Source organism: Tenrec ecaudatus, chromosome 14 (genome assembly GCF_050624435.1).
Source record: "Tenrec ecaudatus isolate mTenEca1 chromosome 14, mTenEca1.hap1, whole genome shotgun sequence".
Classification (NCBI taxonomy): domain Eukaryota; kingdom Metazoa; phylum Chordata; class Mammalia; order Afrosoricida; family Tenrecidae; genus Tenrec; species Tenrec ecaudatus.
In genome coordinates this window covers 112,857,825-112,884,713 of record NC_134543.1, presented here as the reverse complement: position 1 = coordinate 112,884,713, position 26,889 = coordinate 112,857,825, and the positions used below count along the sequence as shown (strand labels likewise).

General features: G+C 44.3%; 1 protein-coding gene and 1 non-coding gene across 2 annotated transcripts in view; one reads left to right on the top strand and one right to left on the bottom strand.

The window, feature by feature from the left end:
- The first annotated feature begins 5,971 nt into the window (after nt 1-5,971).
- Nucleotides 5,972-26,889, top strand: part of DMXL2 (Dmx like 2) — a 137,497-nt gene continuing 116,579 nt past the window's right edge. The window contains exon 1 of the mRNA XM_075530590.1: nt 5,972-6,304. Within this exon, the coding sequence (XP_075386705.1) occupies nt 6,218-6,304 (87 nt within the window). The 5' untranslated portion in view covers nt 5,972-6,217. The remainder of the gene's footprint in view (nt 6,305-26,889) is intronic.
- On the bottom strand, nt 12,034-12,168 carry LOC142427118 (small nucleolar RNA SNORA42/SNORA80 family). The gene has a single exon (XR_012779941.1). It is a non-coding gene; the product is annotated as a small nucleolar RNA SNORA42/SNORA80 family (small nucleolar RNA).

The following is a 26,889-nucleotide window of genomic DNA, read 5'->3' as shown; positions in this document are numbered from 1 at the left end:
ACAGATAGATAATACAAGAAATTAAGTTAAATTATAAAGCAGTGAGACACTAGCAGTCCTTCAAGTTTTGAGAGCTGCCAGGTGCCAGTCCCCTTCTGTAGAGAGAGCTGGGCTATATATACCCAGGCAGCAAACAGCAAGGCAGGTCCCCAACTGTCATCAACTGTCAGTCCCCAGCTCCAGAGATGAACGTTCCAATCGTGTGGGCTTAAAGGGACCTCAACTTACAGCGACGCAGTCCACAGGCTAGGCATCCCACAGGTAGTGTACCCCTTTAAAGTGAGGCACAGAACAAGCAAGGTGAGGCTCACCGAGCCATTTATCCCTCTGCCCTTCAGTTAATCCTACTTGCGTTTATCGGCCAGGCTGGCACAATAAACTATAGCAACACATATTTTGTATGTTATACGTATTATATAGGAACCCTGATGGCATACTGGGTTCCCTGTTGGGCTAACCACCAAGTCAGCAGTTCAAACTCACCAGCCACTCCAAGGGAGACAGATGAGACTTTCTGTTCTCTTAAAGATTTAGTATAAGAAACCCAAAGGGGAATTCTACTCTGTCTAATAAGCTTGCTATGTGAGAATCCATTTGATGGCAATGTAGTTTTGTGAGTTTTTTGGGATATATTATATATACCCATATTTCGTAGTTACATAATTTTGTGTCAATTTGAGGTGTAGGGGTGAAGCCTAACCTGTCAATCCAATCACAGCCTGATGGTGCCTCCTTGTGGGTGTGACTGTGGGGGACCAGCCTCCACAACCGAATGAGTCCAAGGGGTGGCTGTGTAATCAAAGGGTAAATTAAAGAGACAGCAGGCAAGACACCTCTTCCATGACGATCAGAACCAAAGAGTGGGCCAAATGCGTTCTCTCACAAGCTTATATAATCTCAGACACACAAGCCCCATGTCATACACATATGTAACAGGAAGGGGCTGTATTAGAGGTGTGCACATAACAGGAAAAGGGATGAGCCAGGGATGGACACATAAAAGGAAGTAAAGCGGGCAACAGGTTACATAATAGAGCTGTACATGTTACATATGTAACAAGATGGGCAGGTTCTAGAGCAAAGATGGCGGCATACCTTGGGCATCTCTGAACTTGCTTGACCTTCAGTGTCTCTGAGCTGTTCTCCAAGGGAACAATCTATGACCCTTAGGGTTAGATGGTCTGATTGCTTTTGATGGCAGATTATCTTCAGGCAGATAGCCTTCAAGAGTATGGTGAAACCTTAAAAATGGCATGATTGCAGGGGACATTGTGGGAACAACTCTTATTTAGGAGAATGTGACTGAGATGCACCTCCAACTCCCAAGTGTGAAGGCCTCCCTCCACCAGAGTCTCGGGCCTCCCAGACTCCTTAACATATGAAATAATTTGTTCTCAGTTTCCCACATGTGGCCTCCTCATAAGGAGGGTTTGGGAACCTGCCCCCCCCCCCGCCCTCTGACTTCACCTTCCTCTTGATGAGCCCTGGAGATGTGTCCACAGCAATTGGATTCACAGGACGTTCCATCCACTGGCTGGTGATGGTCCTGCACGCTGCATCATTGCATGTGGCTTCGCGAGTCTGAAGAGGGACTTAGGAACTAGTGTTGGGCATATGGACCTGAGTGGGACTGGGCTGGGATGCTCTTGATAGATAATGACTTCTTGATCTAAAGCACTTTCATACACACATATGAGTGTCGCCGGATTTGTTTCTCTGGTCAACCCGGCCTAACACACCATATAAAAGTTATGAGCTAAAAAGGTACAACTTTAAAAAAAAAACAATAGTTGTTGCATTGGATTTAACCACAGCTGTAGACGTCAATCTACAGTACCTGCCAAGCAAGTCAACTTCCGTCATGCCACGACTTCTCTGCTTTGTGGGGACACTTCCAGCATCACGGGTGGCACTTTGCGCCGCTCACACGGTGTCATTCCAAGGTTATGGTGTTGCACTACACATGATGCAAAGAACTCATGCTTACTTTGAGATCCCCTTTTTTTCCCCCTGCAACTCACAAATTTCTGGAGAGACAAACTGCTTGAATGGAGAGAGGGAGATGAGGTTTTAAAAAAGCAAAAATCCCCAGGTAAGTGGACCCATGCAGGTCCAACCAGCATCGCTATGTGATCGGTGATACTCAGTCTATGTGTTTCACAGAGGAAGCCTCAAGGTGTTTGGGGTGCTCAAGGAAGGCTTCACTGAATAAGTGCCCCTCTTGACCTAAATTGTGGTCTGCTGGCTCACAAGGGGAGGAAGGACATTCCAGAGAAAGTAGAGTGTGAAAACGGGAAGATTGGGCAGAAGTCAGATTGAGTGGGGTTGTGAGTCAAGCCAAGAGGTTGAGACCTGTAGGGAGTAGAGGGCTGCTGCAGGATTTGGGAGAGGTATTTTTTCACTTAAAAACATCACTGTGAATGAGGGGAGTGCGTGATGGGGACCCAATGCCCATCTGTAGACAGCTGGACATCCCTCCCAGAGGGATAGTGGGGAGGAGATGAGTCACTCAGGGTTCAATGTAGCAACGATGAAACTCAAAACCTTCCTCTAGCTCATGAACGTTTCCTCCACCCCCCAATCATCATGATCCCAATTCTGCCTTGCGGACCTGGTTGGACCAGAGGATGCACAGCGGTGCAGTAGGGATCTGGAAACACAGGGAATCTAGGACAGATGAACCCCTCAGGACCAGCGGTGAGAGTGGTGACACCAGGAGGGAAGGGGATGTAGAAAGGGGGAACCGATCTCGGGATCTACGTGTAGCCTCCTCTCTGGGGGATGGGCAACGGGAAGGTGGGTGAGGGGAGACGCCGGGCAGTGTAAGATAAGATAAAATAATAATTTATAAACTATTAAGGGTTCATGGGGGAGGGGGGAACGGGGAGGGAGGAGGAGGAAAAAAACAGGAACATGAGCTGATTCCAGGAACCCAAGTGGAAGGCGAATTTTGAGAATGACGAGGTCAACGAACTTATAAGGGTGCTTTACTCAATTGATGTATGTATGGATTGTGATAAGAGTTGCATGAGCCCCAATAAAATGATTTATTAAATAAAAATACATCTCTGGCTGCAGGGCAGAGGAAGGTTTGGGGAGCAGGGCAGAGCAGAGCCAGACAGAGAGCTGTTAAACCAATTAAGAGGCCATTATGGTAATTAAATAAGAGATGATGAGGCTGAAATATAGGTAAATGGCAAGATGACAATGAAAAGGCAGAAATTAGGACTTCAAAAAGGGTACTTTACAAACGGATGCTAAGAGTTAGAATCAAGCCCAGAGCAATGAGCGTAGTTTTACTCAGGGGCGAGAGACATGCAAATGAGATTCTTAGTCTGGGTGACTTGGGGGTGGAGTGGGCAGTCAAGCAAGCAAATGAAAAGGGAAATGCTGTATGCCGAGCTAGCTCACACTTTTCCAGCATGCGAGCTACTTATAAAACGATCAAGTCAAAATGATCTACCAACTACAAAAATGCAAAGCATTTATTTATTACATTTATTCATAAATTCATTGAGGATTATTTATATGTACAATGTATGTCTATGTACCTTGCATAGCCGCATGAGTCCATATTACACAACACAACACAATTAACTATGTACATTTTTTGTCCTGACCTGAGTTTGCTCTGATGACTTGAACTGAATGGAATGAGCCAGGGATGCGTAGTCCAGACAGTAGCTGCTGACAGCCAGCCTCAAGCACACTTCCAGTGATCATCAGGCATGGTGGAACGGTACTTGGACTTAATGATCTTTATGTGGGAAAGGCTGACTCACATCAATAAGTAGAACCGAATAATGCAGTCAAGGAGGTAGCACATTTTCTCATGTTTGGGCACTTTCCCTCTGTGAGTAAGTTCCAGAACTGTTCATGCGCTCTGGACCTCAGCTGAATGTCGACTTGTAGAGTCAAAATCTCCCATTCCGCATGAAAGTGATATGTTTTTGTCTTCTTACTTGGTCCAGTTCCCCCACTTATTTTAATACCCTTTCTTACGTTTAAGAGAAAAAAAACAAGGTCTAAAAATTGGCGCTAGCGTTGTCAGTTTTGGTGCACTTAGCGCAGTTGTTTGCGCATGCGTTTGACACCTAAGAGTACATCTCATTGGCTGCGCTGTATATCAATTAAGTGACGGGATTGAGGATAGGCTTATGTCTATTTTTTCAATGCCATGCGATCTACCCACACTACATTTGCGATCGAGCACCCTTGCTGTATGTTTTTGAAAACCATCTTTGATCCTCCTGTCTCCTTTCCACTGAACATATTACCAATTTCTGCCATGTCTTTGCCTTTCATCTTCCTCAACCTTCTAATTATCCTGGACAACTACCGAAGTCATCTTCCTAAAGCAGCGCTGCCTACAAGTATCAAGTTTGGCTCAAAAGTATTCAATGACTTTCCACTGAATCAGAACGAAATTTAAGCTTTTATGACCATTTATGACTCTATGTTCAGGAAGGCTACAAACTGCCCCCTTTGATACCTGCATCTCCTGGTAATTATTATTCCCTTCCCCTATATATATCATCTATCTATCTATCTATCTATCTATCTATCTATCTATCTATCTATCTATCTATCTATCTATCTATCTATCTATCATCTATCTATCTATTCCATCCATCCATCCATCCATCCATCCATCCATCCATCCATCCATCCATCCATCCATCTACCTCAAAATTCAAGCAAATCTTTGTTCCTTTAACAGATTCTGTCACTTGACACCTCGAAGCCCTGGCTGATGCTATTTTCTGTCAGAATTCAGCGATTTTTCTCCATCTCAGTCTGCCAAAATTCTACCCCGTCTTTATGTCAGCATCTCCATAAGGCGTCTCCCATCTCTTTAACCAAAATGATTCCTCATCTGTGTGTGTGTGTGTGTGTGTGTGTGTGTGTGTGAGGGGTGGGGCGAGGGAGAGGGTATTTTTGTAATTCAGTCACGACACTTATGGCATTCCAATTTAGTAGAAACTTGTGTCTTGGCATTCCTTTTACTTCCTTTCCCAGTGACAGTGTGGATTTAAGAAACACATTGTGTGTGTGTGTGTGTGTGTGTGTGTGTGTGTGTGAATTAACCTGGAGCAGGGATCTGATCTCGTCTCAGTGACTCAAAGTTTTCAGTCTGGAAAATCAGGCGATTCTACGAATCCATTACATCACCCACGGGGGAAGGAGGCGGAAAAATAAAAAAAAGTCTAGAGCCACCCGTCTCTAGGGGGCCCTTTCTGTCTAGAACAATCGTGACAAAAGGTGGGAGAGAAATAATTTGCTGCCGGGGGCGCGGTGCGGGGGGAGTCCAGCTTCCCTAAATAGTTGCAAGATGCCTTTACTGTTTATGCAAAAGACTTCGAGCACTGTACTTTAAGATCCGAGGGTTCTAAAAATTTCCCGATGACGGGTGTCCTTCTGAGGTCTACTTGCACTGACCCTTGCACAGTGTACTCGGGAGTGGATTAAAGATTAAAGACACCCAACAAGGCTCGCGGCGTGGCCCCGGCAGTGGACTGCAGGGTGGCCTCGACAGGCCCCTGGCAGCATCGTCCCCACGGCGCGCCGCAGCGGTCCCTCCGCGCGCCCAGCCGCCTCCACCTGCCGCGGCCGCAGTTCCCCAGGCTGCGAGGGAACTCCCGCAAGCCTGCGCACGCAATCCCAGGACGGCGGGCCCGTGCGGGGCGCGCGCGGTTGCCCTGGCAACCACTGCGCGCGCGCGCACGCGCACACGCACACGCAGGGCGGGAGGAGGCGGGGAGAAGGCGAGCGCAACGAGCTCGGCAGAAGAGGAGGGAGGGGTCTATGCTCGCGCTGGACCGGCGCTCCCGGGCGCGTGCGCGTGAGCGTGCGCGCGCCGCCAGCCTCCCTCGGGCGGAGCGTCCTCTCCAGCCCGCGCCTGGCTCGCGCGCTCCCCCCGGCCGCCCGCGCGCCCCCGCCTCAGCGCACCCTTTGGCCTCCTCCCGCATTCGTGCGCCGGTGCCGCCGGCAGCGGGCGCATCCGGGCCTTTGCGCAGTCGAGCCGGGCGGTGGCCGCGGTCGCGGAGCGCCCATGGCCGCGGGGAGGCGCGGGGGAGGCGCGCGCGGGCTGAGGCGCTAACGCCGGAGCCGCCGCCGGGCGGGTCCCCAGGGAGGCGGAGGGGCTAGCGGCGCTCGCGGCTGGAAAAGGGCCCGGCGCGGGGCTCGCCTTCCCTCTCGCGCCAGCCCGGGCTCGGAGATGCATCTGCATCAGGTCCTCACCGGGGCGGTCAACCCTGGGGACAATTGCTACTCCGTGGGCAGCGTCGGGGATGTCCCCTTCACGGTGAGCGGCGGCCGGGAACCCGCGGGGGCGACGCCGGGGGGCTGCGCGAGGTCGGTGGGCCCCGCGGTCGCCCCATCTGCAGCTTTGGGGCTTAGTTTCCTCTTGGGGCCGGCAGACTGCCCTTTGGCTGATGTGTGAGAGTTGGGGGGCGGGGGGATCCCAAAACCCAAATCCCTGTCAGGTGGAATGGATTAAGGATCCACCGGTCTGCCGCCCCAGCACAAGGGCTCTGGGGTCACTGGACGCGGAGGTTCCTCTCTTCGGGAGGCCCCCCGGGGCCACGCTGGGGGAAGGTGGCTGCAGTGCCCAAGCCCCCAGAGCGTCCGTTCTGCACCTGCTCCCCCAGTGTCGGGACGAGACTGGTCCTCGCCCCAGCGTGGAGGCGATGCGGTGCCCGACTTTCCTTGCCCGCTGTGACCGGGCTGCGTCCGTCCTGCTGGATTCCGTGACTGTAAACCCGACCTTCCCCATCTCCTCTTCTTGTCTTATTGCCAACAGAACAGGAGAAGGAAAAAAAACAACCATTCCCTACCTCCGAAAGATTAGGATGACCGGGCTTAGCCTGACAGTGACCTGGAAAGCTACCCTATTTATAATCTGGTTTGAAGCTTGGTTAACCGTCTAGATAATATTTTAACCCGTTTGTAGATTGTTTTTTTGGTTTGCTTTTTAAACCAAAGCAGTGACATTTTTTTATGGCAGCGTTGATTGAAGTGTATGTAAATAACGTTTTGAAATCTCTTTAGAAGCTACATGAGACAGACATGTTGTTCCACCAGCCTGTACAGCTGGGTCCTTTTTGAGAATGAGATGTTGGTACCGTCGCTAATTCAAGCCAAGCCTTAAAGAGTGTCTTTTACACCCAGAGATACACTGTCGTGGGCTAGTGTGAGTTCCTTTCTGTATTAAATTTATGCCTGGTCTTCTGTAGAAGGAACTGTAAGCAACAAGGTCTTGATTAAACACACGGTGTTACTGATAACCACTCATCTTGAGAAAATTGGAAATTTTAGACAAGGGAAATCCTTTGATCTGAGGGCTGCTTCCCCATAGTGTGTTTGTGAAACTGCAGAGATTAAAATGCTCCAGCAAAACTGCAGAATCATGTAGCACAGTGCATTCTGGCACAGAATTAATTTGTCTCTGGTGTTTTGTAGTCCATTACAAATACCCCCTACAAGATTACTTCATGGCCATTTTTAATGTTTTAAATGTCAACAACCTGGCTTTGATCGAATTTAGGATGAATCTTTAAACAACAACAACAACAAGAATTTGCCTGATTTTATAATGCCACACCTATCACTATCACTAGAGCCATCTGTGTTTTGTTTACACGTGACTTAATTGATTCCTATGGCATTCAGCTTGGACTTTAAAGATGTCCAGATTTGCCAGGGAATAGGAGGATGAAGTGTTTTCCCTCTCCTCAAGTCGTGTGGCTAGGGAAGGATGCCGCATAGGTTTAGAAGAGCAGGTTGTCTTCATCAAGGAACATTTCACCGGAGCCTTAGATGGTGGGGGCATTTCCTACCATCATGGTGGCAGTGGTTGACTGCTTCAGCCTCAGGCGGAGTGGTGTCTCACTGCGGCCTGGGATCCAGAGCTAAACAGACTCCGCTGATGCTCGGACAACCACTGTTCCTGCTGCACTGCCGTAGTGGTGCCATGGGCCCCCCATGACTAGGTCCCCGAGGGCGGTTCCAATTCTTTGGCTAGCTCCCTATTTCGACCTCTCACCGAGTCTACCCGATTCTCTGCAGCGTCTGTCAGATTTTCCCCTTGTCTCGTCCTTAGCGAATACTTTATTGCCGATTCTTATTTGTGTTACTGAAATCTCCACCCTTCCAACTGGCTTTCCTGGCACCCATCTCTGCTCTTTGCAGTCCGTCCTCCACACAGCTGCCAGTGTAATTTCCTTCCAATCCCATTCTCACCATCTCTCTCCCAGCTCCAGAATGCCTATAGTTGGAAGAGCTGTCTCGTGAAATGGCAAAGTGTCAAGCGTTCTCCTGTCGTCTTTGTGTGATATTTGACTCTATGCCGTCTTCGTCGTGGCCCCTCTGCTAGTCACATACCGACCGCGCACTGTCGCCTGCATTCTTACGCTGTGACAAGGGAATGCTCACTGCATCTTCCCAATGACAACTCAAAAGAGTTCACCTTGTTTGCATGCCTCTGCAAACCATCATTATTGTTCAAGCCTCTGCGGCATGGACAAGCTCATTTTGCACACTGTTTCATTTTAATATCAGAGTTTTGAGTACACTGATTCAGTTATAATTATTGCCACAAACTCAAAATGACCTTTTGGTCTCTATGAAAAACCAGATTTGTTTAAAAAATAACCAACAGCAAGCTGTTTTCAAGTATAGCATCGACTAAGAAGTATTTGAATGCCTTTATTTCTGTAGTGCTTTACAAATTAAGCTTCTTTACATAGAACACAATGTTTGATCCTTATAATAATCAGATGAAAAAAACAAAACAAAAAACCCCCGGATATTCTGAGTCAGATGACTAGAGGGGAAACCAGCCAGGGCTGGAATGGAGGTCATGTGACTTCTTAAGGGTTTTTCCTCGTAGTACATTTGCGTCCTAGCAGGCTGTGCTCTGTCCTCCCCGCAGGGGAGGAGGTGTGTGTGTAGATGGTTACCGCGAAACTCTTACTGCCAGGGATTGGTCCTTAGACAGCGATGTGTTTCAGGATAAGCTGAGGACATTTTCAGAATAGGGTAGTTTATTTCAGAAACTAACATTTTAAAGAGTAGGGTGGCTGCAAAGGATTTTGAAGGGCCATGATACAATAATAGAAATGCTGCATAGTATAGGATGGATGGTGTGATTCAGGTGGGTCATGAATTGACTGCATGGTGATGTTTAGGTGACCCAGGCTGCGTGGTGTTGATGTGGTACTGTTTGGAGTAGGTAGTGTAGAAATGTATAGTTTTAGTGGTAACCATGAGAGCGATGCCGGTTTTCATTCGTTTGTGTTTTTGACAGTCAACAGCAGTGTTTTGAAATGTTCGGTGTGTTTATTAATATATACGCGTACATCATATTTTAAAACATCACAGTGTGATCATTCTCTTCCTTTCAACTTAAGGTCTAAGCTCTGGAAAAAAATTTCTCTGCATCAAGCCAGGTTCTCAGCAATCCCAGGAGATGATCCACCCTACCCTGCATGTGCTTTACTGGTTTATTTTGCCTTTAAAATTCTCATTATTTACTTTCCTGGAAAAAAAATGAAAAAAGTCTTTAAAAGTATTAAAGTAATTAAAAGTATTAAAGTAATATTGGTGTAGTTTAATCTCCCCACCCTCGCCCTGCCCCACCACCAGTTGGCTTTAAAAACTAGTGCAAACTCTATTTTCATGTGTATGGGGCAGGTGACATCCCAGTCTGAAATGAATTCAATACACTGGCTGATGTTTACAGAAATGAGTAAGACCTTTCCATTGTTAGGGAGCATATGATAGACTGGCAGAGATGAAACTGATGCAAATAATCTATCAGGCAGATGGAAAAGGGAGCCATGTGAGTTGGAAGCAAAGAAAAGGTTGCACAGACGACCAGCATTTGGAAAGACACCGAGGTGTCGGGACTTTGTGGATGGTGCGAACAGACCACCCTGTGCACGGGTGTGATGCAGAAAGCGGGCAGCGACTCGATGGTAGGGAGTTGGGGTTTGAGAGTTTTATAGGAGTCCCGATGGGCTAAACATGGGCAGCTAACTGCAAGATCAGCATTTTTATTAAACTCTGCAGACACAGGAGAACGATGCAGCTGCCTAGTCATGTAAAGATATATGGTCTCAGAAATGCTAGAGAGGGCCTATCTGGGTTGAAATGGTCAAGCATTCGGCTGTTCCCCCAAAGGTTGAACCCACCCAGCCCCGTCTCAGGAGCAAAGACCTGGCGACACGCTCCCAAAGATCACAGCGTTAAACACAGTTGATCACAGTTGAACTTCTCTGCCTTAAAAGGTCGCTATGAGTTGGCATTGACCTGACTGCATGCAACAACAAGACTCTTCACAATCTCCCCCGTCCTCCCTCGCAACCCACAGGACTTCCTTACGACACTCTTAGGATGTTGAAAACCATAATATGCAAACAATATCTTTTCGGAAAAACATACTGGGTATTCCAACACTTCTTGACTTTTGTTAATTTTGTTTTTTCTTAAGGTACCACTATAAGGTTGGCAATGAATGAAAAACTTCACTTCAAAATTAGGAAATGATATTTCATAATCTCCCCACCCCCGGCGTATAGATCTATTTTAGCTCTATTGTAGTATTACAAAGGGAGCCCCAGCGGCTCAATAGTTAAAAGCTCAACTGCCACCTGGAAGGTTGGCTGTTCATACCCATCAGCTGTTCCATGGAAGAAAGGTGTGGTTTACTTCCGTAATGATTTACAGCTTTGCAAATCCTTTGGGCCGTTCTCCTCTGTTCTATAGGGTCACAGTGGGTTACAAATAACTTGACAGCAATAGGCTTGGTTGTTCTGTGTGGTGATATTACATTTGAATCCTAGAATTATAGTAGCATGCAACTTTGATCACTTATACATTTGGCAAAAGTTTGCTGAATACAGATTTACTTGGCTCTGTGGGGATTGAACATAAGAGAGCAAAGGAGAGAACAAGAGGAGTTAGTCTTGAGTTCAGGGGGTTAATATTAAATAACTGCAGGAAGCTGGAAATTGAATAGCAAAGCTAAGACCTGGACTTAATCACAGCATGCCAACTGTGTGGTGGTGTAGGTGGGTCACTAATGGATTCCTGTAGGAATTCAGGTGGAGTAAGATCATTCCTAATCAGCGGAAACAAGGAGTTGGGCAGAACTATGCTTCTATGTCAACTGTTTATCTATAGGTGTCATAAAAGCTCACTTACCTATTGATAATCTGTGCCAAGAGTTAAAGGAAAAGACGGAAGTCAAGAATTTAGAGTAAACTAGTTTTCCAGGATAAACTGGTCTGTTGGCCCATGGGACATTCTTGCTCTGTTTCATCGATCATTTATGTATTCCAAAGTTTGGGGGTGCAGGCATGTTCAGCCTCTTGGTGCGTATGAGGCAATATGATATGGTCTTTTGTCCTTGTGTAGATTGCTAATTAGCCTCCTGCCTATAGCGAGAAGACCCCTCTTCCCCCCTGCACCTATCCTGAAACTGATGGAGTCCCAGATAATGCCGCCCCAGAAATGGGAGGTCAGAGATCAGCTTCCTGTAGGACACTGGCTATCACTGAAAGGGCTCTACGTTTTCCCTTTATAAAATGACCTAGATCTTGAATGAGCATTATACAGTCTTCTCTTGAGATCCCAGGGACAGAAGAGAAAACAGACTAGAACCATACAGTGGTTTGGAGTTTATGTTTTGTTTTTGTATTCTGCAGTCAGATGGGGCTTTCTACTTCTGTAAACAGTTACGGTCTCAGAATCTCACAGCTCTGTCCTGTCCTGTCAGGTCGCTATGAGTCGACAGTGACTCGATGGCAGTGAGTTTGGGGTTTGGCTTTTTTTCTGGCCAGGGGGACAGAAAAGCTCATCAGACACCACGTGGAGCTCACGCCAAGGGAGGAAGCACTGTGTCCGGAGACCCTCTGCCCTTCGATGGTACCCATGCTGTTCTCAGCTGAGTAAGGAAGATTAATTCAAAACAAGGCTCAGTGTTCACAGGATGGTCTAATAGGTCTCCGCCCAGGCCAGGCCCCCACCACACACTGTGCAACCCGCTTCAGCGCTGGACGCCTATGGGCTAGGAGGCAGGGCAGTGGTTCGGGGCTACGGTTTGCTCTGACATGGGACACGATGAGAGGCCCATGGTGCTGGGCTGCCATAAATCCAAACCCATGCGTGAGTTTGGATTTTATTGTAATTAGGAGACTATTGGACAGACTGACAGCCAGGGAGTCTAACGGCTCTCTGGCTCAGAGAAGCTGTTCCGAACATTTAGGAAGTAGTGGGCCTTCTTTAGACTCTGGAGGAGGAAGCTCATGTTAATGATTGTGTCCTGGAGACCTGGCAGAGAGTAGTTACCTGAGACCAGTTTCCCCGCCCTCCCTCCCCTTCTGTTTTTCTCTCAGAGCTGAATGCAGAAGGGTTCTAGGTTGTGGTCTTTTCTCAGAATCACAGTATTGAGTCGTCAAAAAGAGCACAGGATGCTGGGTAAAGGTTATAATGACACAGTGGAAAAATAAGTCATGCGTGACCAATTTAATTTCCTTCCATGGTAAGAGGCAAAGCAATATTTAAAAGGGGATAATGAGAGAATATCTGCAATTCAGATTTGGTGAGACTTTTCTAGTTTGTGGGTCATTTAAAAAAACAAGGTTGGAAGGCAAATATTTAATAGTGATTATAGGGTTTTCAATTTTAGGGTGTTTATAAAAAAATCATTTTGCGTTGTAATTTTTGCTCTACTACCCTAATTCATGATGCTACAGGCTAAGGCCCATTCTTTTTTCTTTTTAAGTCATTTTGTTGGGGGCTCATAGAGCTCTTATCATAACCCATCCATCCATCCATGGTGTCAAGCACGCTTTGTACATATGTGGCTATCATCATTTTCAAAGCATTTTCTTTCTACTTTAGCCCTTGGTGTCAGCTCATTTGTTGATGTAAAAGCACCTTCTCAGGTCTTCTCTAACCTCAACTGACCTTGTGGACACTAAGAGAATCTAAGCAGAAGATAAGTGTGATTCTTATCACGTGCTTGCCCATGGCCTCTGTGAGCATTCCTTTATGTGATGTCTGTGTTTCTTCTAGCAGAGGCCGGTCCCTCCATGGAAACCGGTGCTTTTCAACTAAGGGTGCTCTTGATCATCCCTCCCCCTCCCCCTTCCGTACTGGGGGATGTTTGACAGTGTAGGGAAAGGATGCTAGCACCCGATAGTGCACAGGACAGCCCTTCCCAAGGAAGACTTATCCAGGGCAAACTGTCAGTAGTGGCGATGTGAGAACCCTTCTGGCCTCTGTCCCATTCCCTCTCCCTACTGCCCCAAGGCATGACTCTCGCACTTTCCTCTCTCATAAGACTTTTCTTTCTCTTCTCTACTTATGTAGCTTTAGTTTGTGTTTCTTGGCTTTGCTCTCCCTCTCTTAACTGCCCCTTCTCAGCCTGGTTCCAGGTTTCTGCATCCAACTGTTTCTTCAACCTCTTTCTGTTGCATGTCTAACAGCCATATCATAGCTATCTTCTCATAACACCTTCCTCATCGGCCTTGTCCATGTCAGTAAATAGAAACTTCACTTTCCCCCCTCTCTAGCCAAAATAACACTGAACTTTTTATCTCTTCTCATTCGTTTATACCTCATATCCTAGTTAGGAAATCCTGTTGGCTGTACCTTCAAAAGGAGCCCTGGTGGCGAAGTGGCTTCTGTGTTGGGCTGCTAACTGCGTCCATTTGAAACCACCAGCCGCTCTGCAGGACTGAAATGAGACTTTCTACTCCTATAAAGGTTTACAGTCTTAGAAACCCCCAGGAGCAATTCTGCTAGGGACACCGTGCATTGATATCAACTGGAGGGCAGAGGGTGTGGTTTGGGGTCTGGTGAGCGTGGCCTTGTTTGAAGAGGTCAGCAGGTTGATGTGAGATCCCCTTAGGGCAGGTGGGTCCTCGTCCAAGATGACTGGTGCCCTTATCAGAGAGGACATTTCCTCAGAGGGCGGGGGAAGGGAACCAGGTTGCTGTGCAGCTCTAGGGCAGGGGTTCTCAACCTTCCTAATACTGTGACTCTTCCATACAGTTCCTCATGTCGTGGTGGCCCCTCCCCAACCATTAAATTATTTTTGTTGCTACTTCATAACGGCAATTTTGCTACGGTTATGAATCGGGCGACCCCTCTGAAAGGGTCCTACGACCGCCAAAGGGGTCACCACCCACAGGTTGAGAACCACTGCTCTAGGGGAAGGAACATGCTGGTGAGAGGTGTACAGTAGTTTCTGAGGCCTCGAAGGCAGTGAGTTAGTATACCTTCAAAGTGTATCCAACCATTTGACCTCTTTTTGCCTTTCCTACAGTTAAACCTTGATCCTAGACACCATGATCTGTTTTCTACACCGTGGAGAAAGGCACCGAAGTATTCTCTTTCCCTGGCTGTCTTTAGTCCTCTGCACTTTCCATTTATTCTCAGCATAGTGACCATAGTAATCCTGCGAAATCCATCAAAGCATGTTGGTCCTTCGTTCAACATTCTCCAATGGTTTCCTTTTACGCATCAGGTAAAACTCCGAATGCCTTCAAAACCCTTCACTGCTGCTTCTTTGGCACCTGAAACAGAGATTCCTGCAGAATACGTGCTCATGTAATTAATACATAAAAAGAGCACTGTGGTGTATGAGCTCCTTCACATTTTTCCTCCTGCCTTCTCATGTCGCTTGGGTGAAAATTGACAGAGCACAACCTCAGTGATTCATATACACTGTTTCCTCATTCACTGCGATCCCCTCAATATAACATCACTTATCCCACTTCCTCCCCTTATAGTTAACACAGTGACTACTTTCATAAGGCTGATTTTTGTAGCTCCGTTTGATAGAGGTCAGTGGCATTAAGCCGTGTTTAGAAAAATCAATTGTATAGCATGGAGCCTGGGAGAACTGACATCCTGTAGGTGTGGAGCCCTGCCATCTGGGCCTAATCCAGGGGTATATGTTAAATCATTGAGTGACTGACAGATTATGTGCTCCGGAGTCAATTCTGTTTTCCTCATTGATGCTTTTGAAAGGCTTTAATGCACAGCAAACTGGAAATTAACCTGACAAGTACTCCGGGTGTAGTAACATGGTACTTTAAGAATGTAAGGATAATGTGTTTTCACAATCAACTGAGACGGACCTGCAGGTGACATTTGGGGAGCCTCACAAAGACTTGTGCTTGCGGGAGCGCCCCAGTTGATGATGAATTGAACTCCGCCAGTGTGCATGCTTTTGGATAGAAGCAAGATCTCTTTAGAAAATGATTTTAAGACAATGCTAATATATAGACAAATGGGAATTCAAACAGGACTGTGATAAATGCTACATAGATATCATCAGAATCCTAATTGGCCATTAAAAACAAAAGGCAAACAGAAACCACGAAGAGTTTAACTTTTGCTTTAAGCATTATTAATATAATAACATCAGCTTTGTAAAACATGATAATTTAGACTCTGTTGAAATAATAGAAAGTAAGGGATGGAAAAGGGAAAACTTCTGTCCCCCAGTAGAATTTTAATTAGTATAACGTCTTGCTTATCTGGTTTTTAAGTAACCTTTGAGTTCCTTGGATAGTCTTTAGAGTGAACTAGTTATGAAATTCACACTCTTGTACAAGATGACTTATGTGGCGGTATTAGCTATAAACTCGCTCAATTAGGACGTCATTTATTGAAGAAATGACTTTGGTTATAGAATAATCAGACAGTCATTTCTGGTTAGTATTTAATAATTCTTGCTATACATGGTTGTTATATAGAAAGCAAAGCAGTTTTTAAAAAAAATCAAAGGATTAATTTCAACCTTGTATGTACAATTGGAAGGGACCCTGGTAGTGCAAACGGTTAAGTGCTTGTCTGCTAACTGAAAGATCAGTGGTTCGAACCTACCTAGGATCTGCCCAGGAGAAAAGAAGTCTCCTTCCATAAAATCTATGGGGCAGCTCTGTTCTGTCACAGAGCGTTGACTGTGAGGTCGAATTGACTTTATGGCAGACAACGTGTTAAATTGGTAGATGAAATTAAATCTGTTTGACAACTTAGATCTTGTCTAGTGCCTTCATCTTAAAGATGAGGAAACTGATAGCCTTGAATTTAAATGATTTAATTAAAGCTATACAGCGAGATCTGTGGCCAGTCTTGTTTTCTCTCAGAATTTAAGATTATATATTCTTGTAGATAAATGTTCTTTGAACATGTGGAGGAAAGAAGAAAGATAAAATCACTTGTAAGGTATCATACAGAGATCACTTCCCCTAACATTCTGCTGAGTTGGACTAAGGCCGCAGCAAGGGGGCGTAGATTATTGAGCTGAGAGTCTTTACCTACCGTATATACTCGAATATAAGCTGACCAGAGTATAAGCTGAGGTACCTAATTATTACCTGGGAAATCAGAAAAACTGATCGACTTGAGTATAAGTCTAGGGTGGAAAATGCAGAGGCTGTTGGTGAGTTTCAATAATCAAAACAAATGAAAATAAAATTACTCAAAATTGAGACATCAGTAGGGTAATGTATTTAAATCTTTATTTTACATAAAAACATAACTAAAAGAACGAGTTATTTAACATTAGTAAACCAGCACAGTAAGTGGAAAATAGGTTCAACAAAAACAATAAGGTATCAACAATGATACCTTAAGAGTACTATTCCCCGAGCTCAATCAGCAACCAAGCTAAAATGTAAAGAGTTAAAATCCTTCAAAACTGGATTCCTCATCATCCTCCGTATCCCAGTGCAGAGCTTCAGCTGGTGTGAGGTCATCATAGACGCTGTCCTCACTGAGATCGCCGTCATCACCATCACTGCTGTCATTTTCATACAAAGCGCAGTCTTCACTGCCATCCATAGCATTACTGATACTATATTTCTGGAAGGCACGTCGCACCATGTCTTCTGGAATGTCTTCCCATGCATCTCGAACCCACTTTGCTATTAAGTCTATGTCAGGCTTCATGAGATTTCCTCCTTTTGTTAGTCGGCCTTGACCAGATGACATCCATTCATGCCACATCAGTCGCACATGGTCTTTAAAAGGCTTATCCAAAGATACACGTCATAGGATGGCTCTGACTGATTAGATGTGAGTAAACAAACATTCAAAGCCCTGCAGTGTCAGCGGGACTTTGAATGAACAGCAGAGAAACGGCAATCACACTTGAGATAACAGCCACACTTCCCGTTACCTCGGGGGTCCCCAGCGAGATGTTATACCTCGCTGGGGTACCACTGACCCGTATATAAGCCAAACCCAGATTTTCAGCACATCAAAAAACTCGGCGTGAACACGAGTATATACGGTAGGTTTCTTTTTCTTGAATGTACTTTCGGTAGTTATTTTTTCAAGTCTATATCCCTTTTTTTGCATGTAGTTGTTTTTCTAGGAATTTACTAATTTGTCCATGGCAAACAGTATCATTTAAAAGATCTGTCGCATCTACCTAGTGTTTCTTCTCTCATTCCTGTCATTAGTTAGATGCCCTTTATTCTTCTTCTACAGACGTTTACCAATTTTATTTATTTATTCAGGCAACCCACTTCCAGCTGTCTCAGCTCCTCTGCTACACTAGTACATTTTGGTGAAGTATAGCAAACCCCCAATGAGATGCATGGATATAGGAGACTCAACACCGGGCCCAAACATATCACGGAGCTGGTGCAGGCCTGGATGATTTATTCTGTTGCCCATAAGCTTGCCATGAGTCAGAGCTGACTCAATGGCATCTAACATTGGTTGACAACATTATGTAATTTCTGTTTCGTTAGCTCATTCATTCATTTGCTCCTTTTTCCTACATTACGTGGATTAATTTTGCCGAGGCTTATGATCTTATTTCCTTATGTGATTAGATACTGTGGACTACGTGTATTTGCAAATTAGTAGTGACTTAAGGCCCAGAAGGCTTTTAATGTGATTTATTTCAGTCTGAGTGTCTTGGGGACTCTACTTGTTTGAGATGACATTAATCCAAGTGTAAGGCTTAAGTCAAATACAAGTCTTTCACTAATATTTTGTACATGTACACCAGGGGTCCTCAAACTACGGCCCGCTGGCCACATGCGGCCTGCCGAGGACATCTATCCAGCCTGCGGGAACCTTTTGCCCCGTTTGTTTTTTTACTTCAAAATAAGATATGTGCAGTGTGCATAGGAATTTGTTCATATTTTTCTTTTAAACTATAGTCCGGCCCTCCAACGGTCTGAGGGACAGTGAACTGGCCCCTGTTTAAAAAGTTTGAGGATCCCTGACTCTGTACTTGCTTTGTTAGATTTATGCCTGAGTCTAAAGTTTTGAAGAGCTAAAGGCAGTGGTATGTATATTTTAAAATTTCAGTTTTCAGTAGTTCATTATTAATATATAGAAATTCAATGGACTTTTTGGTATTGATTTTGTATCCAGTGATCCCATTGGTTCTGAGACTTTTTTTTTTAATAGTAGATTCCTTGGGACTTTCTGTGTAGATTATTATGCCCTCTGTGAACATATAATTTTACTTCATCCTTTTAAATCTGTATGCAGTCTTATTTTTTTTTCTTGCCTCCTTACATTGGCTAGTACTCCTAATACTAGTGTTTTTATTTTATTTTGTTTATAGCTGCTCTCAAACATTTCTCTTGTATTTGTAGTTTGCTTGCTGAAAGTTTTTATCATGAAAGAGTTTTGAATATTGTCAAAATATTTTTTGTATCAATACAATGATCTGTTTTTTTTCTCCTTTAGACTGTTAATATGGTGGATTGCATTGATTGGTTTTTTAGTATGGAATGAGCTTTGCATTACAAATATAAACATTACTTTGCTGTGGTATTACTCTTTTCATATATGGCTGGGTTTAATTTACTAGTGTCTTTATATGTGTGCTCATTAGGGGTCTGTACACTCTCCACTCCTCCGCTCCGCATACTGTTGTCTTATTGTAATGCTTGTTTCGCAAAACGAGTTGGGAAGCATTCCTTCTTTTTCTAAATTATGTCCAGATCCTAGAATTGGCATTATTTCTTCATTAATAAATGTCAGTAGAATTTGCTAATGAAACTATCTGGAACTAGAATTTTCTTTTTAAAGATTTTAAACTACAGATTTAATTTCCTTAAGATGATAGGGCTATTTCAGCTTGTAAGAGCCCTGGTGGAGTGGACTGGGACTGCAAGGTCCACAATCCCCGACCACCAGCTGCCGTGCGGGAGAACAATGGGCTTCCCACGCCGGTAGAGAGTTAGTCTGCCCTGCCCTGGAAAGTTGCTATGAGTCAGCAGCGACTCGATTTGATGGCAGCAAGGTTTTGGTTTTATTCAGGTTAGAGATTTCGTCCTGTGTGTGTTCTTTGTAGTGTGTGGTTTTAGCGGTGCTGCTATGTTTATTTCTATGTGTAGAGCTGTTTGCAGAACTTTCTTTTTATCATTACCCTTTTCATTGTTTGCAGGACCAGCAGTGGTACTCCTTTTTTATTCCTTAAAAAAATAATTTTATAGCTCTTATCACCATCCATACATGTATCCATTGTGTCAAGCATATTTGTACATATGTTGCCATCATCATTTTCAAAACATTTTCATTCTACTTGAGCCCTTGGTATCAGCTCCTCATTTTTTGCCTCCCTTCCCCATCCTGCCTCCCTCATGAACTCTTGATATCCTTTTTTATTCTTGATATTCATAATTTTTATCCTTTTCTTTCTAAAGGTTCACATGTTTTATTGATTTCTTTCAAATAAACACATTTTTATTCCATTGATTTTTTTTCTGTTTTATTGATTTATGTACTTTATTCTTTCCTGTCTTCTGTTTGCTTTAGGTTTATTTTGGTCTTTTTTCCCTCCTGATTGGTTAAGGTGGAACACACGTGATTGATTTAAGAGTATTAATCTTGTCTTGTAGCATTGTTCTGCTAGATCCTTTAACTTCTTAGCCTGACATTTTTAATAACCATGTCTGTTGGTTTTCTTTTCCCAGGTAAATTGATCTTTTCCTAATGTTTTGTATGCTGAGTAATTTTGGACGACATTGTTGGTATTTATTATGTTATGGGACATATTTTTTAATCTTTTGGGTGGGTCTTCGGAAGAATGTTGATGCTTTTGTTATAGGCAGCAGTTGACTTGGTTGGTTTGAGGCTGTAAGTTCTGACCAGCCTTCGATGGGTTATAGTTTCATTGTCAGTTCCATTTTCGTAGACTTCACATAAATATATTTTGGATAAGAGCCAGAACTCTCACCTTTTAAGAGCGTAATTACAAATATAAAAAGTGGGAAGGCTAGAATGTACCTTGTGGTACATGTAATTGTATTCAAGGCATCAATGGAAGCTTCTGGGTATGTGTGTGCAGTATATTTAGAGAGAGAGAGCAATTATGTCCAGAAATAGAGATGTATCCATATAGATACAATGCATGCATATGCTGGAATGCCAGTACTTTTAGATTTCTGTAGCGCACAGTTGAAAATAAGAGATGTGTGTGTCTACATAGAGGTACACACACACACACACACACACACACACACACACACACACCCTATTTCCGGTTGGCTAAGAGGGCTGTGTTAGGCCAGGTTTTCTAGAGAAACCCATCCAGTGACACTCATATATGTACACAAAAAACCATATATGAAGAAGCAGCTTAACATCAAGAGAGCACCCTGGCCCAGCCCGTGGGTCCAGTGCTAGTTGGAGCGCTTCAGCCTCCAGGAGCTGCTGTCCAAAGGTGAAGCAGGGAGACCAATTATGAAGGAAAAGCAGTAACGTTAGAAACGAGGCAGATACCGCTCTCACCAACGGATCAAAGCGGACACCACTGGAGATGGTACATATTGACAAACATGTTTCTGGAGAGAAGACAGTGAGGAGAACACAGTGTCACTGTACTATTCGTGCCAAAATGCATCACCTGCTCCTTTTGCTTCCCAAGCTGGTGGCTCCCGCTTCAGATGGGACACGATTTATGTTGCAGCGGCCCCGCATATGTGTGACTTTCTCTTTAAACCTACTGCACGAGGTTCAACACGGTGTTGCTACAGAGTCACAGAAAACTGTATTCAGCCCACTCAGAGTGCAGTCGTCATTTCTCCACGTGCCTCGTCTAGCCCTGTACATTTCTGACGGTGGGGTTTCCATCTCTAACCTTGCCCCACAGGATTCTGGGTTCGTGACTTTAACCAGCTATCAGAGCAGCGGTTCTGGCATCCTGAAGGGGCTCAAGTCATGCTCCTTAAATGTTCTTTGAGTCTTGGGAACAGAGAGACGTGAAGGGCAAGGCCAGGGCTGTTGTGTGGATGGGCTAAGGTGTCACAATGAAATGCTTTTTAAAAATTTTTATTCTCAACGAACTTCTGGAGAAGTACTTGCTACCTGGGATGCAGGAGCCGGTGCATTGGCACAGCGGGCAAAAATTCCTTGGCGCAACTTGGCTGGCCTTTTAATTAATTACTCGTTTTATTAGGGGGGCTCTTACAAATCTTATAACAATCCATCATTCAATGGTATTAAACACACTTGTCCATATGTTGCCATCCACATTTCCAAAACAATTTCTTTCTTCTTGAGCCCTTGGTATCAGCTCCTCTCTTCCCACCTCCGTCCGTCCTCCACCCTCCCTTGCTGGCCTTTAAATCACCCATGCACTTCTCAATTTTCTGAAAACCTCTTCCAAATAGCCCCCATGATTTTGCCCATCCTTTGAGAAAATCTGTCAAGAGACTCCTTTTGAGTCCTTGAGAACAATCGCTATGAGTTTCTGAGCTGACATGCGGGCTGGAGTGTAATTGGCCCAGAGCTCTCCTGGGAAGGCCCTATTTTCACTGGGCCTTTCTTTGTGGAAGGCTCTCAGGAGAGGGAGCTTGTCCGCAGCCACCCACTGATTGCAGAGACACATGACCACATGCTGTTTGGAACAAGCCTGTGTGTGAACCGGAACCTTAGAAGCAACGCTTCTTGGCTTACGCTGGTGCTATTAACTTGACCAGGCTTCCTTAAAAAAAAAAAATTGACATATGCACAAATTTATAACTAAATTTTTTTAATAATTATTTTATTGGGGGCTTGTACAACTCTTATCACAATCCATACATCTATCCATTGTGTCAAGCACATTTTTACATGTGTTGCCAGTATCATTCTCAAAACATTTGCTTTCTACATGAGCCCTTGGTATCAGCTCCTCATTTTTCTTCTCCCTACCCATGCCCCCTCCCTCATGAACCCTTGATAATTTATAAATTATTATTTTGTTATATCTTAACACTGTTCGATGTCTTCCTTCACCCACTTTTCTGTTGTCTATCCCCCAGGGAAGAGGTTATATGTAGATCCTCACAATCAGCTCCCCCTTTCTACCTTACCCTCCCTCCCCTCGCCCGGTCTTGCCACTCTCACCACTGGCCCTGAAGGTATCATCTGTCCTGGATTCCCTGTGTTTCCAGTTCCTATCTGTACCAGTGTACATCCTCTGGTCTAGCCGGATTTGTAAGGTAAAATTGGGATCATGATAGTTGGGGGGTGGGCATGAAGCATTTAAGAACTAGAGGAAAGTTGTATGTTGCTACACTGCACCCTGACTGGCTTGTCTGCTCCCTGCGACCCTTCTGTAAGGGGATGTTTAGTTGCCTACAGATGGGCTTTGGGTCCCCAATCTGCACCCCCCTCATTCATAATGATAGGATTTTTTGTTCTTTGATGCCTGATACCTAATTGCATCGATACCTCGTGATCACACAGGCTGTTGTGCTTCTTCCATGTGGGCTTTGTTGCTTCTCAGCTAGACGGCCGCTTGTTTACCAGTCTTTCAAATGTAAAATGTGCTAAGAGCAAATTAAGACACAAAAATATTTAGTCATTTAATGCACTCTCTCTCTTTATAATACTTTAATGTCCAGAGAATGTTCATTGTATTTCTAAAGTAGACATTTAAGAAGAAGCCATTTTATTCGTAATGAGGCAGATCGTCAGACAGGTTTCCTATTATCCAGAAGTCGAGCTTTCCTGTGACCCTTAGGCCCGTGGAAATGGCATAACATGAAGACGCACTTACTAGGAATTCATACGGGAATGCTTCTTTCACATTCCCAGACCCCCAAATAACCTACTGTGGGAGGTTATCCTACCAAATAACCCAGAAAACTCAGAGCAACACTAGCATGCAGCGTTTGCACACACAACTGGAAGCTCTGGCAGCCTGATGCGGGCATGCCGGGTGTATTTCCCCTGGGGAGGAGCTAGGCGACCCTCCTCTTGCTGCTTGGGGTGCTCACTGCCTCTTTGAGGGCGCACTGCAAAACAAATGCTCAATGCTAGTTTGGGTTTTTGCAAAAAATTCTTGATATCCGCCCCCCCCCCCAAATTTCTCTAGGGTGGTGAAAATCAGTGCCAATGGAGGTCTTTCATAAAAGACGCGTGTCATAGTGGTGCCACCTGCTCTCTGATTGTGCCCGTTCCTTTCCCGGGCCCTCGATCCTGTCATCTTGCTTTTGCATAATTGTTGGCTGTTTTAGAGTCAGACCGCTGGTTCTTAAGCAGGACACCAATCCTTATTTTCGATGCCACTCTGCTGTTTCCTTAAAAGGTGTCATCAGGCAGTTGGCTTGCTTCTGGGTTTAAAGAGTGTCTTGGGGGACTGTCTGAGAGTCCTCTGTTCCACAAAGCTAATTTTTACCATTCCTACTGGGGTTTCCTCTGGACATTTTCAACAATGCTTTAGTTTATTCTGGGTCCTGACACGTAGCCTGTTAGGAAGAAAGGCGGTTTCTGATGTCAAGTTCTGCCCCTGCCCTCTCATGAGAATGTAGGCCGACTAGAGATCAACCTGGTTTTGTAATGGTTAACTAGAGCAAATTAATTAATTATCACATATTTCTCTTTTCCTGGTCTCATTTTCCTTTCAGGCGTTTCAGTGCCAGAAACGGCTGTGTTTTTCTTTTTTCAGTTTTCTCCAGGCCTGTAAAACCAGGCTTCGTTTGAACCAAGAGGTTTATCTTAGTGTTTAGAAGTTTGTTATAGGTCGGCCTAGTTTGTTCGTAAGTTATCACCAGCAGGCAGTGTTTGACTGATATTAGAAATAGTTTTTATCCTAACTCCGTTCACTTTGACGTGCGTAAATTAATTTTCTTCTACTCTTCTCTCGCATCAGTTGACTCTGGGTCTTGGAGGTTGTTGGGAAGAAATGGAAACCTGAGATCATGTTGGCTTCCACTGCTTCACGTAGACACTTGTGAGATTGTTTTGCGTTTCTTCTGCTTCCCTGCTTGCCCCCTGAAGAATTTGATAACACACATTCCTATTCAAGCTGACTTGTGTCTCACTCGCCACCCCACTCTCAGCCCTCCTATGTTTATACTGCTGCTTATCAGTAGAATGTCAATTTTGCAGCACCCACAGCCAATGGGAGTGGATTACCACACATTTGATTTCCCACATTGCTTCACCCAGGATTTACCATTTTCCTTTCATCTTTTTCTTACCGTGTAGTTTCTCTGTCATTGTGTATTTCACTTATTCAGCACTCTACACTGGACCGTAGCCTGGTAGCTGAAACCACGGAATCGTGCGGGTTCAGTGTGTTATTAGTCATGCGGAAAGAAGAATTTCTTAATGAAACGTCACCCTTGCCCCTGCTTATCTAATTGTATGTGGATTTACATCTACATTACCAAACCCACTGACAGTCGGTTGATGCCAACGAATAGCGCCCCTCTATCAGGGCTTCCGAGACACCCAGAGGGCAGACAGCGTCACCTTTTCCCTGTGGAGCAGCCTGTAGCTTTAAACTGCCAATCTTACAGTTAACCACCCAGTGTCCAGCCCACATGCCACCTGGGCACGCCTCATCAAAATGACAGAAGTGACGGGATAATTTTTTTTCTTTATCGGGGAACAGTAGCTGAAAATGGTGAAGGATAGAGTTTAGGTGTATAAGCTTGTAAAAAGTTAAATGAGGCTGGTTTAATGGGTTGATTTTCCCTGTGTGGCTGATAAAGCACCCTTATTTCATAGACTCACATTTCATTTTGAGATCTGTCATTTTTATAAATCAATATATGAAGAATTCCTGGTAGCTCATAAATTGGGGTTTCAAAGTGGTTCCTTTGCCTACGGTTGTCTACTAAGCTTTCAAAATTGGGATAGTATATTCTCTCAATTAAAAAAAAGTTATCCTTTCCTTAATGTGATTGGCCCTTACTATATCATTAGTTTAAACATTTTGTTTAAAAAATAAGAATTTATTAGCTACGTGACAAAGCATGAGTTCCCTTAATTTACACAGAGTTATTTTAAATCATTTAAGGCTCAAGACCCAGTAAAAAAAACGGACCAATAACATGAATAGTCCTTCTGCCGAGAAAGAAATACCAGTGGCCGATACATATACAAAAAACATGCTTGACTTCCTTCCTACTTGAAATCGTAAAACCCAAACCAAACCCAGTGTTGTCAAGTCGATTTCAACTCACAGTGACGCTATGTGGGAGCCCCAAGATCGGAAATCTCTATGAGAACAGAGGTTCATCTTTCTCCCTTGGCGTGGCTCCTAGCTTTGAAGCCGCCAGCCTGAGTTAGCAGTCCAGTGCTTATTCCGGAGCGCCGCCAGGACCCTGGATATAGTAAAAGCAGATGAAAATGGTTTAGTCAGATTGGAAAGGTTAAAATATTTGATAATGATCAGAGTTAGGGAAAAGTGACGAAACAGGCATATATATATATATATATATATATATATATGGATATAACCTTGCTAAAGGGCAATTTGGTAGTCGTTAATTAAATTACTGACTCAATTAATGCCTTTGAATTTATCCTATGGCTGTGCTTTCACATATATGCATAACAGTGTAGACACAGCTTCTCCTTGAGGCTTTGTTTGCAATAACAAAAGACTGGAAACAACCCAAGATCATTATAACAAAGCCACCAAGGGTTCAAACAAACAAACAAAAACAAACCTCCTGCAATCAGGTTGACTCCTAGTGAGTCTGTAAGTAGAACTGCCCCATGGGGACTCTGAAGCTGTGCTCTTGACCCATGTAGACCGTGGCATCCTTCTCCCACAACTGTGGATTTACACCACTGATCTTTTGGTTAGCAGCCAAGTGCTTAACCACTGTGCCACTAGGGTATCTTAGCTATGAAAAAGAATTACCGTATATACTCGTGTAGAAGCCGAATTTTCCAGCACATTTTTAATGCAGTTTTTGTGGTAAAATTAGGTACCCCAGCTGATAGCTTATACTCAAGTATATATGGTAGGTTCTTGTTTCAGTGCTGATCTGGACATTTCTCTCTGAGTAAGTGGTGGGAAGAGGTCCAGAACTGTATAGCGTGACAGTGTTTATACTTAAATATTTCCCCGTCAGATACAGTTGTGTACGTGCTGAGGATTTCAGGAAAGGTTCGTGGATAACTGCTAAAGGATTGTGTCTGGCATGTGGGGAGAGGGCTGGCTGCTGGACTGAGACGGGGACTTATTTTTTTCTATTTAATTTTGTTATTCAATAATATACTGTTTACTCTCTATACAGAAAACATTACTGAAACCATTGAAATCAAAACCTTTGAGATGATTTATTCAGTTTGTAGGTGGCTTTCATGGATAAGTGACAAATGAATGTTCTGGCTTGATTAAGAGCCCACTGAGGCAAAATCGACTCCACGTGACAGTGAGTTTGGTGGGCAGTGAGTTCAGAAAGGAAATATATTAATCCTTTTTAGAAATGTTTTTAAAATCCTAAGATTTAAAATTTGGAATGATAAGGAATTTAGGCTATCTCTCTAAGGTGTGATGGATTAAATTATATGTCTCCAAAAGCTATGTTCAAGTCCTGATTTCCTGTACCTGTGAATAAGATCAGGAGCCCTGGTGGTCTAATGGGTTAGGGCTGCTCCCTGCAA